The sequence below is a fragment of the Pelodiscus sinensis genome, chromosome 4 (genome assembly GCF_052426305.1).
Source record: "Pelodiscus sinensis isolate ZL-2025 chromosome 4, ASM5242630v1, whole genome shotgun sequence".
Lineage (NCBI taxonomy): Eukaryota > Metazoa > Chordata > Testudines > Trionychidae > Pelodiscus > Pelodiscus sinensis.
The window spans coordinates 19,126,127-19,139,437 of NC_143055.1; the positions used below are offsets into that span (position 1 = coordinate 19,126,127).

At 37.5% G+C, this 13,311-nt stretch overlaps 1 protein-coding gene across 2 annotated transcripts in view; it reads left to right on the plus strand.

The window, feature by feature from the left end:
• FAM193A (family with sequence similarity 193 member A) overlaps positions 1 to 13,311 on the plus strand; it is a 127,267-nt gene that overhangs the window by 69,707 nt on the left and 44,249 nt on the right. For both annotated transcript variants that reach the window (XM_075930865.2, XM_006134711.5), the window contains 5 exons: positions 1,617 to 1,741; positions 5,096 to 5,240; positions 9,972 to 10,049; positions 10,685 to 10,797; positions 10,980 to 11,222. In XM_075930865.2, the coding sequence (XP_075786980.1) occupies positions 1,617 to 1,741; positions 5,096 to 5,240; positions 9,972 to 10,049; positions 10,685 to 10,797; positions 10,980 to 11,222 (704 nt within the window). The remainder of the gene's footprint in view (positions 1 to 1,616; positions 1,742 to 5,095; positions 5,241 to 9,971; positions 10,050 to 10,684; positions 10,798 to 10,979; positions 11,223 to 13,311) is intronic.

Genomic DNA, 13,311 nt, shown 5'->3' on the forward strand with positions numbered 1-13,311 from the left:
AGTGATCTCATTTGGCTTTTTCAGTGCAAATGAATGCATTTTGTCAAGACACTATTGCACTGTTTGAGATCAAGAGAAATCCTTTTAGCGTCCAAGTGGCTAGATCATCTTATTGTAAACTTTGTAACAGCCTTCCACTTGGCTAAGGTCCAACCTTTGTGTATAGCCTGTCAGGAAGAGCCTTGACCCTCCATCCACATGGACTTAATTTCTCAGTGAAATTATGACTGATTTTCCTTCCTTTCAAAGGAGACCAGCTCTTTGGAGAGGTTCAAGAACAAGCATTAAAGCCTTTTTGCCCCACCAGGGGATGAGACACCATACCAAGATCAAGATGGAGAGACTGTGGTCAGTACAGAAAAGCCCCTAAACCCCCAATGTAGAGGTCTAAAGGAAAAGCTTGCTTGATATTTTCTGTAGGCAATATAGAATCTCATCAACTAAACTAGGGATTTTAAGCCTTCTAAAGACGTTGTCAGATTTCTTCTCCCCAGAATTATGGAACCTACCAAAAGGTCTGCTTGTTTACTTGATAGGCTGAAATTTACAGTTTATTAATAATGTGTAGGAACTAAAATGTTCAAAGTAACTTATCATTCAAAGCAAGGGAGCACGTTACTTTGTTTCACAACTTCATAGTGGAGAGGCTATGATTGATGTACAAATGAGTATTTTCACTTATAGTTTCTTTGAGCAGCACTAGCCAAACTAGGAGCACGTGATACTTAGGACTGATTTGGAATACAAAACTCCTGTCAAGTTTGAAATCTATAAAATAAGATGCCTCTATCTTATGTGATGCTTGAATTTCTGTTGACTGAAAGCCATAGTGCATTTGGTGGTGAGACGTCTAGAATGCCTTCATTTAATTTTGCTGAGTATAAGGTCAGAGGGCAGATACTGGTGTTTGTTTCATAAATGAAACGCTTGCTGAATTGATGGTTATGGGATCTCTCTTAGGAGGTCGCTGTTCAAATGTAAAAACTGAATTTCTATAACCATAGATGTTAACTCTCCTGTTCAGAAGTACTTCGAGATTGGAAATGGATACATTGTTGATAGTCCAGAGTAAAACCAATATGCACATTTAGTATGCTAGCCAGATGAGGAGTAAGTACGTTATTGCTTGCTTTTGAGTAACCATATTTAGAATAACTTTTTCAGTTTTATTTGAACTTTGTGGGGAAAAGAACTTACTAGGAGAGAGCTATCTCCTGTTAGACATCATAAAGAAGAATCTAACATTGATCAGAGACAACACATCAAAACCCCTGGAAAAGTCTGGCTAAGATGATATACTCAGTCTATTGAGATAGAAATTGAACTGTGAATTCATGGAAGGGCTTTCAACAAGATCATATTTTCTGATTTTTTTCCCTTTTCTATATCTGACTGTTCAGAAAGATGAGAAAAGAAGCTGAAGTGACTATGACTCATAAATTGATGGCAAAAGAAAATATTTTATACCAATATTGAAACTAAGATCTAAGCTGAATAACTCACCATCTGGGTTGGTGGGTTTAAAAGGTTACTAGCTAAAGAGGTTTTCTTTCTGGCATCTGAAACATTCTATAGAAATATGTTAGATTTATAGAATATTTAAATATTTTTAATAGGAAAATGAACACTTGAAGAAATTTCAGGTGACTTGGGAATTGCACAATAAGCATCTATTTGAAAATCTGGTATTTTCTGAGCCACTTCTGCAGAACAGCTTGCCAACGCTGGTGTCACAGCTAAGGTAAAATATCTTTTGATATATCTGTATGTGCACATATTAAATAAAGAGAAAAATAGATTACAGAATATAACAAAATGATTAGAACTTTAAATAAGACTAATAGTAAAACTGACTTTTATTTAAAGGGTTAGATTCTGTGATTTGTTTTTTCACCAAGCAAAAACCCACTGAAATAGCTCTTCACATTCCTCACCAACTACTTTAAAATGAGGCGTGATGAAAACATCTGTTCAGTTGGTGCACGTAGGTGTAAATTGGGTTTTGCTTTTCATTACTGCATGTTTGTTTAGAATCTTTAGCTGGTCTACTACTGTAGGTACACTGAAAAACAAAAACCTTACAAATATAGAGCTCATTCCTGCAAAGATTTATCCCTAGGATGTTAGATTATTATCATGATTGTATCCACGAGTGACTTCACAGTATATCCCTTATGGAAAGTATTTGCAGAGTTAGGCTCTAATAAGCAGCCCTCAAATGATTATATTTTGAGCAGTGTCCTACATGCCATACTAGAACAATGACTAATCATTTACCACTGTCCCACACATGCACACACCAAAAACCATAAAACTAATTTAATGGTCATAACATTAATATTAAACAAAAGCAATCATTTGGGCAAAACTATGTTAAAATGGGTTTTTAAAACACTGCTGCTGATCCTCTGAGTATTGCTTCCAAAGATGCTTTTTATCAGTAGGGTAGGCTGCTCCGCAGGAGCTGGTGTTCGCCTGGAGGTTCTGTGGGAGTTAGCGCACACAGCTGATACAGAGGCGGGGGGAAGGGGGAGTTGTGTGTAACCATTAGAATTAAGCCCTGGATTAAACAGATACACACTCCTAGTGTGTAGGGATCATTAGAGTTACAATTTCGTGCTCTTCTCTGCAGTCATGAAGGATAGAAACTTCCTATTTTGTATAGGAATGGTGATATTTTCCAGATTTCCCACTACTTTAGGCGCCAAGATATTCAGAAAAAAACAAACATTGTGAATCTTAGAACAAAATCAGGAGAATTGGTAATGCTGATAATTTTACATCCCTGCTTAAAACTAACTTATTAAACAGGGGTAGACAAAGGAGATCTTTACAGCTTGCTGGGCGGGGGAGTGCTTCCTCCGTCCCCCCTTCCTGCCCTCCCACCCACCTCTCCATGATCAAGCTGGAGAGTGCTGGGCTGCTGCCTCCCAACCTGTACCAGAATGGAAGCAGCAGCTTAGAGAGGAAGGGAAGACTGCCAGCTCCCAGTCTTCAAGTCCAGGCAGGCTGGGAGCCAGCAGCCCCACGGAGCTGGAGCAGCCCTCCTCGCACAGCATGCCATGCACAGGGGACTGGTCCTAGGTAACTATAAACCATTACCCAGTAAGCATCGCCCATTAACTGGCTACCCATTAATATCCCTAGTTTTAAACACCATTGGATTGTTTTATGAACAGATTTTCATATAGTTAGTCTCCATTCTAGATGTATTTTACATCATCATTTTTAAATGCAGAAATTACCATAAAAAGGCTATGGTTAAGGTTTCTAAAAAAAAAATTGAGATAATCTGTGAAATGAAGTTTAGTGGCTTCGGTTTAATATTGGTCAATAGTTTTCTGCCATTCACTTTGTTCTTAATTATTTTAGATTCTCAAGTTGGGACTGAGAAATTTCTTAATATTGTTGCCAAATGGTAGTCATAGCAGTTGGAACAGAGGAGTAGGTATGAGATCCTGACTCCTTTAAAATCAATGGCAAAACACTATGACCAGGATTTCATTCTCATGCCTGGTTATGATACTACTTTCTGAGAAGCCCTGGACAAGTTACTTATCTCTTTGCTTTAGTTCAGTGTTTCTCAACCTTTTTTTATAAAGTACTCCTTTAAAAAAATAAGTACCTCCCAGTACCTACAGTTTTCAAACATAAACATTTTTTTCTACCATTGCAATGCATTTGTTTAAACAACTTAATCGTAGCTGGGTGGGGGGTGACATTTTTGGGTGTAAAAAGTACAGAAATAATAAAGCACTATAAAACTTAAAAAAAAATCATTTTTCTCCAAATTTCAGTTGTTGACATTCCCCACAGACTTCTCTTGAGTTACCCCTAAGGGTATTCATACCACTGGTTGAGAAACACTACTTTAGTTCAACAGATCGGTAAAATAGCGATGATGCTTGACGGAGTGGCATGGTTACCATGAGTCTTGGTTTATATTTGTAGGAACTTGAAGACCTCTGTAACAAAACACATATTAAATGTATGTAATGTTCTGTAATCTCTACCTTTCTTGGTTTGAAGGCCAAGGCTCAGGATGCTGACGTGGTAGTTAGAGCATGCTTTCAAACCTCAAGGGAATAAGCAGTATAAAACTGCTGGTTCCACAGTAGTCGGGGAGCAGGAAAACGTTAGTCTTCCATTCCTGGAACTTTCCTTCTGAGGAAGAAGTCTCAGTAGACAAACATTTAACCTACCAGTCTCAGAACAGATGCTGCCTCTACTGGGTAGGGAATGAGCAAAGTTACTGTGTGTAACCAAGTTTTACAATAGCTTGAGTTCATGTCTTTTTCACCAAATTGGAGGCCCAACAGCCCTGACTAATAAGTAATATAGTGCCATCGTTAATCTTTGTTTTGATTAACGATTCACCATACCTGGATTTGTCTTTGCTGTCCAGCTCTTTGGTAGATAGTTCTATGTACTTAATGCATATATGGTTCAGGAAGATAAGTATATGGAACAGAAAAGCTGGGTGAATATGTATGGCTCAGTTGCAATATTTCAGGTTTTCCTGAAAATGGAAATGTTATGCTTCTTATATACTCATTACTATTACACTGGTGACAGACTATCAAGAGTCAGCTGTTACCGGGTGATGCTTACCACTTATGGTTAACCAGCAGAAGGCTAGAGCAGCCCCCTGCTCACCGCAGGCAGGGGAGCTGCTCCAGCCCAGAGGGGCCAGCCAAAGTCAGATTACGCTCCAACCTAGCCCAGCATGCCATGGGCAGGGCGCTCCAGCCAGGCCACAGTGGACGGAGGCAGGCAGCTTCATCTTAGCCATGTGAAAGCACCCTCCTCTGCCCCCATTTAAGTGATTTAACTGGTTAAAGAACTGAGTAAACGGGATTTTACATCTTTAGTTATCAGACCTACAGCTAAATGTGTTTTTTGGGGAGCTGGGGGCCAGATAGCTTCTGTGTCAGTTACTGTAGTTACATTGATCACCTCAAGCCTTTTTTTGGATCCTAAAACAATTTAAAGTGGTGGTGTATATCAGAAAAGTTAGCAGACACCAATGAATAATTTTGATTATTAGGTTGATACCTCTATTGCTTACTCTAATAATTGCTATTTAAACTTTTAGGCTTGGAACAACACATGATTCCTGTAGTGAAGATATGTATAGTACCTTGCTACAAAGGTATCATCAACTGGAACAGGAGATGGGTCAGGTGGCTGAAGCCTGGCTAGAATGCCAGAAAAAAATAGATGATTATGTAGATGAACAGGTAAGGACCAAGTAAGCTATTCCTTGCTTTGCAATAAATGTAAAACATGCAAAGATATACTGAATCTATGTTAATTCTTACATGTACTCCAAAAATCCCCCCCCTTTTTTTTTTTGCATATGAAAATAGAAATGTCTCTTCTAAAATGTACAGGCTTTCTGGGGTTTAAAAGAAGTGGTGGTCTTTGCAGGCACAATTGGTAACCAGGAAATAAGCATGTGGTGTTGGTTTTTTTTCTTGAATGGAGATGCCTATGTCCTCGAACTAGAAGGGACCTTGAAAGGTCATTGAGCCCAGCCCCTGCCTTCACAGCAGGACCAAACACTGTCCCTGACAGATTTTGCCCCAGATCCCCAAATGATCTCTTCAAGGATTGAACTCATAACCCTGGGTTTAGCAGGTCAATGCTCAAACCACTGAGCTATCTTCTTCCTCCCCACTGCCCAACTGTTATACAGTAGTAGCCACCATCTGATACAAAGTGTTGAGCACTTGCCCAACTACAGATTTCAACCCATTTCCTGCCATTAGACACATGGAAAAAATGCTACAGAGATAAAGTACATTTATGGGAGTTATCCAGTAGATTGTGTAATAGAAATGAGTCCAAAATGCTTCCGCTGATTTTTTTGGGAGGACAGAGGATAAGCAATAGATGAGCCTCATAGGAAAGAGTGGGTTTTTTCTTCTTTAAAAGAGCAGTTTATAAACAAGCCATTACTTCCTTGAAATGATACTACCCTTGAGAGCGTGAATGAATGGTGAAAAGAGGTGAACTGGGCCTCTCTCTGTGAAGAGATCAGTACACTGGCACCACAGTCAGAGACAAGGACCCTTTTCTAATACAAGATGCTGAGACAATGAAACCAGTAGCCACCAATTACTTGGCTGTATAAATGAAGTCAGAACCAGAAAAGAAATCCAGTCAATGAAATAAGCACTTTCTTATGGTAAAATGAGTGCTCTTAAAATGTAAATAAAAAGCTATGATCGGGAAGAAGCTATGCTATCCTTTTATAGTGTCTAGGGGAAAGGGATCACTGAGATGGCTTCCACAGATCTTATGGGACGCAACACAGGAAATTGTGTCAATAAGGATAATGTTCCTGTTGAAGATGCACCGAGCCAAAAAAATCTAAATCTTACAAAAGTAAAATTGTCTGTTCTACAACCAGGCTTTGCACCCTATGCTGGATGTGCTGACAAAAATATACAGAAGAAGAGATGCAGGATAGAAACAGTTGCCATGTAGCACCAACACAGCATTTTCAAATAGCACTAGGGAAATAAGAAATATGTATTGCTGTTGAGAAATTAAACTGAACCAGCATATCTAAAATCCACAATGGAGGAACAAATGCAACCTACTATTAAGGCCTCTTAGAATGTGTTGGCATGAGAGAAACTCTACAAATTGCTTATCTTTCAGTTTTTTACAATTAAAGTACAATACAGATAAAGATTCACAAGTTAGATAATATAAAATCAAAGTAATTTTTTTAAAAGTGTCATGTAAATAAAAGAAGGTGGGGAAGACAGATTAAAGTAGGAGATGCTTAAAAAATGGAATGGGCAGTTGCCCAAAAGAACAGGGACTGACATCCTCAGTGTCGATACAACAAAAATATCCATCATAGTCTGATTTAAAGTGCAGCACTGGATAGGTGGGCCTATCAGAGCAATTACTTCTCAGTCTAAGTCAAGTCTCTTCCTACTTAAAATACATTTAGATTTCTTTCCACAAATGAATTTTAAGATGATCCTATTAACTTCAGGTTTGTCTGTTATGCTATTAGCAGTTAGTATAAAGAACATTTAAAAGTCCTTAAAAAGGACTTACAGGAATTGTTTATTTAATGAAGTAACATTATTTTGGAAGCAGAACTTTTTTCTTTTAAATGATTAAATTCTCACTGAAACACTATAAGCAATGTCAGGCTATTAGATTATGAATAATTTGTGTAATGAATCCACTGACGTATTCAAAGACTAACTCTGAAGTAGCCTTTATGCCATTGTTTCAATGACATGAATACGAGGGTGTCTGGTAATATTGGTGCTAATGTTCATTTGTCATACTTCACAATTTTTAGTCATTTATCCAAGATCATATTCGTTCATGAGAATCCCCAAACTTAAAGGCCTGGATTTTGTCTTCAAAATTATAGCCCTATGTAGAGAGAAGTGTGAGATCTCACCATGCCTGGAAGAATACTGGAGAAATTGCATCTTCCTGAGGCACAATCACACTGGGGCTGCTGCTTCCACATGAGATCCTATTATTTTGTTGAATTTGGTATGCCAGCCCTTCTTGATGGGCTGGTACAAAATGAAGGGGGCAAAGTGTTAATCATAATTCCTTCCCACCTCCTCTTCACTAACTTGCTCCCATGGAGAGGAAAGATAAAGCAATTATTGTTGCAAGCTGTATAGGAGTGTAGAAGAGACTTCTTGCTTGTCCCTCTACTTGTGTGTGCCTGAGTGAGTGTATGTCACAGCCTTGCCCAAAATAATGAATGGAGTAGAACTAAAGTTACCTCTTAGACTACTGTAGATTAGATACATCCACCAGAGAACTGTTATTGCCAAGCACTATACAAATGTGAATGGCTGATCCACACGGCATATCCACCTAAGGAAGTTGAATAAATACATTTTACCCATTTTTAGGTACCCAGATTTGGGTGATAGCCATCCGTTCAGGTAGTGCGTAAGTAGGTAGAATAACTGATAGAGAATTTAGGTGACTGCCCGCATCCTCAAAACAGTCAGTAGCAGAGCCAGGAATAGATCTTGAGCATTCCTGATCATTGTCTGTATTAAACATTTTAATCTCTCTTAAAAGTGGTACTAGGAATGATCTGTAAGCATTCATGCTTAGTATTTCTCTTAATTTAAAAGCATTATAGTATTTCTTTTAGTGTAAATTAACATAAACACTTCAGAGCAAGGGAATTTAAAATTGAATAGTAATGATCCAAATTGCATTGATATATCTGATTGCGCATCAGAGAGCAAAGTCATGCCAAGTTAATTTCAAATTCAAGTGTTGAGATATAGTGGGGATACTTCAGCATGTTATTTCCTGAGTAAAATAATACTCCTATTATTAATGGTAATCTTTTAAACTCATACTCATGTTTTAACTTCTATGTTCATTCTTTAAAATATGAATTTAAGGTAATATTACAAACTAGAGCTACAACACCAGCTAATCGTAATAGATTCTGGTTCATTTGCTGCCAATTTTGTTACATAAAGATGTAATTTCTGATAGGTCTTCAACTTCTAGTACTTAATATGTTAAATATCAAAATAAATATTTGAAAGAAAACTAGAGATGTAAGCGAGTGTTCGACAACCCAATAAGCTTATGTGTATCAGGTAGTTGAGTCACTATTTGACTAATCCCTTGCTGCCTATATCAGAGAGAGGAAGGGGAAGGGGAGCAGGATCTGGCTTAAAAGCCAGTTCCCATCAGCACCATCTCTGTGGGGGGTCAGAGTAGGCTGAGGCACAATGGGAGACAGGGTGTGAGCCAGGAATCAGCTGTCCTGGCTCACTACTGATCCCAGACAGCTGATGCCCAGCTCATATACAGTCTCCCCCCACCTACCCTGCAGCTCTGCCTTTTAAATGTTAAGAGCCACTAGGCTAGTGGCTCTTAAAACATTTAAAAGGCAGAGCTGCAGTCGGGTTAGCTTCCAGGTCTGGGAGCTAATTCTGCTGTGGGTCTGAAGTTTCCCCCCTTATGACTAATCGAGTTATCGATGGAAATTCCATCGACTACTCAGTTAGCTAATTAAATACAATTAATATACCTAAAGAAAATGATAGATGCTTCTCCTTATCTGTATAAGTAAGACTGATTTGAGAAACGGATGGGAAAACTCCATTATTGACTTCACTGTTAAAAATGTACTCTATGCAGTATTGTTCTATGCATGTTGGTCCCAGGATATTGGAGGCAAGGTTGTGAGGTAATACATTTTGGCGTGAGAGAAGCTTTCATTTTACAGAAAGCTCTTCTACAGGTCTGGGCTCTTCTTTATCTTTATGTGGTCTGGTAAATATTATCTCAACCACTTTGTGTCTCAAAAAATTACTGTTTTTTTTGTTTGTTTTATGTTGTGTAATGTTTGTTCACTCTGAGAAATGTAGTCTTAACAGATAAATTGTAATCTAGTCATAATATTGCTTTTCCAGCTGTGTGCCCCAGGTACTCTATAATTAATAAGTATCTTACTGAATTGGATACACCATAGGCAAGAAAGATATTTCAAGCTCAACCTTAAATACTGACAATCTAGATAATTACATTTGAATTACTAATTTTATACTTGGTCTTTTCATTTTATATAATCTTACAGAAAAGTGAGGTCCAAATTCAGAAACAGATAATATTCTTCTATGTTTGGACAAAGAGCTCTAGGTCTCTGGAACACAACAAGACTTGCTAAGTTGCTTTAGACCTTGAGCATATATGTGGGGCTTGCCAGATATCCTTCGTTACTAAATCTTTATATATGGATCAATCAGTAGCTGAGATATTGGGCACCTGACATAGAATACTTGAAATGTTAGCAAAACTTTGTGTATAATCTTTAATTACACAAGATACTTTTTAGTATTAAGAATTGGTCAAGAAAGGTCGTCATCAAGTAGAATTTTATCTAACAAATATAGTACTTTGTCTTTTAAACCACTGATTCTTCTTATATCATATTTTAGATGGCAATGAAAACAAAACAGCGTATGCTAAAAGAAGACTGGGAATTTTTTAAACAGAGGCGTTTTATTGAAGAGCAGGTAGGATTATGATGATTTAACAATTTATACTAGGTAATTTAAATATTTCCTGTTTATGATGAGACGCAGACAGTTGAAGATGAAGGAGGAATCTGTGCCTTGTGCTAACTCTTCAACCATATGCCTAGAACTCACTTGGTTAAATGGGAGTTAAGCACAGATAAGCTACAGAACTGGTCTACCTCACACAATTTTTCTAACTTTAAGAATAATTCAGTTTGTTATTAAATATTAGTCCCTCTGTTTATATCCATGAAAGCAATGTAGCTGCTGAAATGAAAGAACTCTGTGTAGTGATCTAATAATAGTAATAGACCAAACTCCAGATACAAATGAGTCAGAAAAATTGACTTAGGCATCTGCTTTCGTTAATATTGAAATAATTTTTTTGAGCTAATATATTTTTGAATGCTTCTAATTTTGAACTTTTATTGGTAGAAATGTTTTTAATTTGGATGTTGTGATAGATGATCAAAAGGAAACTTTTATCAAGTTATTACTTGAATTACAATTGTGTTTTGAAGTTGGATGTTGTAAAGGAAAGGATAGTTTCCCCACTAGTTATGCTGTAAGCTGGTTAAAATTTTAGTGAACATACTTGCAATACTAAAATACTGCCTTATAATTTACTTCAGTTAAATAACAAGAAAACGCTAGCTGGTGAGAACAACTTCACAGACACAATGAGGCATATGTTGTCATCACGTTTGAGCATGCCTGACTGTCCCAACTGTAATTATAGAAGAAGGTGAGCTGATGTTTTTAATATGAGTTCATAATAAAACATTAATCTCTTGTGTTAGAGAAAAGAGGATATCAAATATTATAACTAACACAGTACATTTAATAAAATTGTATTGCAACTTAAAACTATACTTCTAAAAATCTGTGGCACTGGTAGTAACAATATTTATCTTAATTTTTGAGCAGATGTACTTGTGATGACTGCAGCCTTTCACACATTTTAACATGTGGCATCATGGATTCACCAATAACAGATGACATCCATATTAACCAGTTACCACTACAAATTGATTCTGCTCCGGATTATCTGTCTGAGATCCGTCCACCTAGTATGTCTTCAGCAAGCTCAGGATCAGGTTCCAGCTCTCCTATCACAATTCAGCAGCATCCAAGACTCATCCTTACAGATAATGGCTCAGCACCAACTTTGTGAGTGCTGTTTTTATTTATACATTTTGGAATAATAAGGAAATTGAGAGAACTGTGGGAGACTAGCTACAGAGAAGGTGGACATCATTTAAGTGAAACTGTCATTGTTTAAAGATTTAACACTTATATTTGCAGTAGCAAATCTCAATTTGCCTTAGAAAGATCAATGTCAAACCTGACTATAAAAACTGATTTCTGATTTATTTATTTTTTTAGGCCTCTGGCGTGAGATCGGGTGACTTTTTGAAAGATTAATCATCTGATTATAAGTAAATTATAAGTGAATTCTATCAAGATTGTGGAATAGACATTGATTTTAGACTTTAAGCAAAGAATTATAGAACTGGAAGGGTCCTGAAGAGGTCATGGAGTCCAGTCCCGTGCCCTCACAGCAGGACCAAGCGCTGTCTAGATCATCCCTGACAGGTGTCTGTCTAATCTGTTCTTAAATATCTCCAGTGATGGAGATTACACAACCCTCCTAGGCAATTTATTCTAGTGTTTAACCACCCTGATAGTTAAGAAGTTTTTCTTAATGTCGAACCTAAACCTCCCTTGCTGCAATTTAAGGCCATTGCTTCTTGTCCTATCCTCAGAGGCCAAGGAGAATATTTTTTTTCTCCCTTCACCTGCATAAGAATTTTTCTCAAGATTTTTATGCAGTGGAAGTTCTCATCACCTCTAAAAATTAGAGTGAATTTGGGAATTGAGGCATTTGATATTGCCTCCTGCCCCTTCCTCAAACCAAGATGGGGTAGAAATTGAATTTTGTATTCTCCACTCAGCAAGCTTTGATAGCAAGTATTAACTATTATACTCTGATACAGTAATGACACATCAATAACAGTGAGGAACATTAGATTTATTCTTCCATAACAATAAATAGTGAAATAGTTAACGTGGGTATTTTAGGTAATCATCAATAAAATTTAATTTTAACATTTTACTTAAATGAATATGCTTAGCATGAATATGTTAGTTACTATTTCAGGCTAATATCACTTCATTGATTTATACCTGGCTCTCATTTCAAAATTTATCTTTGCATTTGTCATGGCTAACGCCTTACTGCTTTGTATTGAAAGCATAGATTCTGGAACAGCTATGTGGTAACTTTATGTTAGTGGCATTATACCCACTATTTCTGTTCACTGTAATTACTTTTCTCTTTGAAGCAGTTAGAGCCAGAAGTCCATTCAACTTTTTTTGTTTACATTAAATCAGTATGTTTCCAAAATGTCTAGTGTTGTGCAAGTATTTCAGTTTTCTTGTCCACCTAATCGTAGGATTTATATCTGTTTGCTGTGTTGATACTGTCTAAATGAGATGAACACAGCTGTTTGGGTAGTTCAATATATGGCCCATTTGTCTTGAGAGACCATGGTAAGCAGTGGCAGTGACAATCTGAGTTGTGCCTGGATCTGCAACTTCTTTCATGACCTGTTGTAGTAATTGTCGCCAGGTGTTGCGATCTAGTGACATAGATTCCCAAGAGCTTGGATTGATGTTAAACCTTTTCATAATGGTTTTTATGTATATCCTCGAAGCTTAACTTTGGCCTTCCTCTTGCCCTTGCTCCACTTGTTAGTTCACCAAAGAGGATTTCTTTGGGAAGATGTTTATCACTCATTCTTCTCACATGGCCAAACAACCAGAGTCCTCTGTTGTTAAGGATCGCTATGAGACTGGGTATACCAGCTCTTGATAGGACATCTACATTTGAAACTTTGTCTTGCCACTTCATATTCATGATTCTGTGAAGGCAGCAAAGGTGGGAACTGCTCAATTTTTTTATTTTGGCATGAGTAGGTAGTCCAGGTCTCAGATCCATAAAGCAAGACACTTAATACGCATTAATACGGGGGAGGGATAGCTTAGTGGTTTGAGCATTGGCCTGCTAAACCCAGTGTTGTGGAGGCCATTTAGGGATTTGGGGCAAAATCAGGGATGGTACTTGGTCCTGCTGTGAAGGCAGGGGACTGGACTCGATGACCTTTCAAGGTCCCTTCCAGTTCTAGGAGATAGGCAATCTCCATTACTATTATAAAAGTATCTTTGTTTTCAATGTCAGTTTGGGATTGTTCCATTT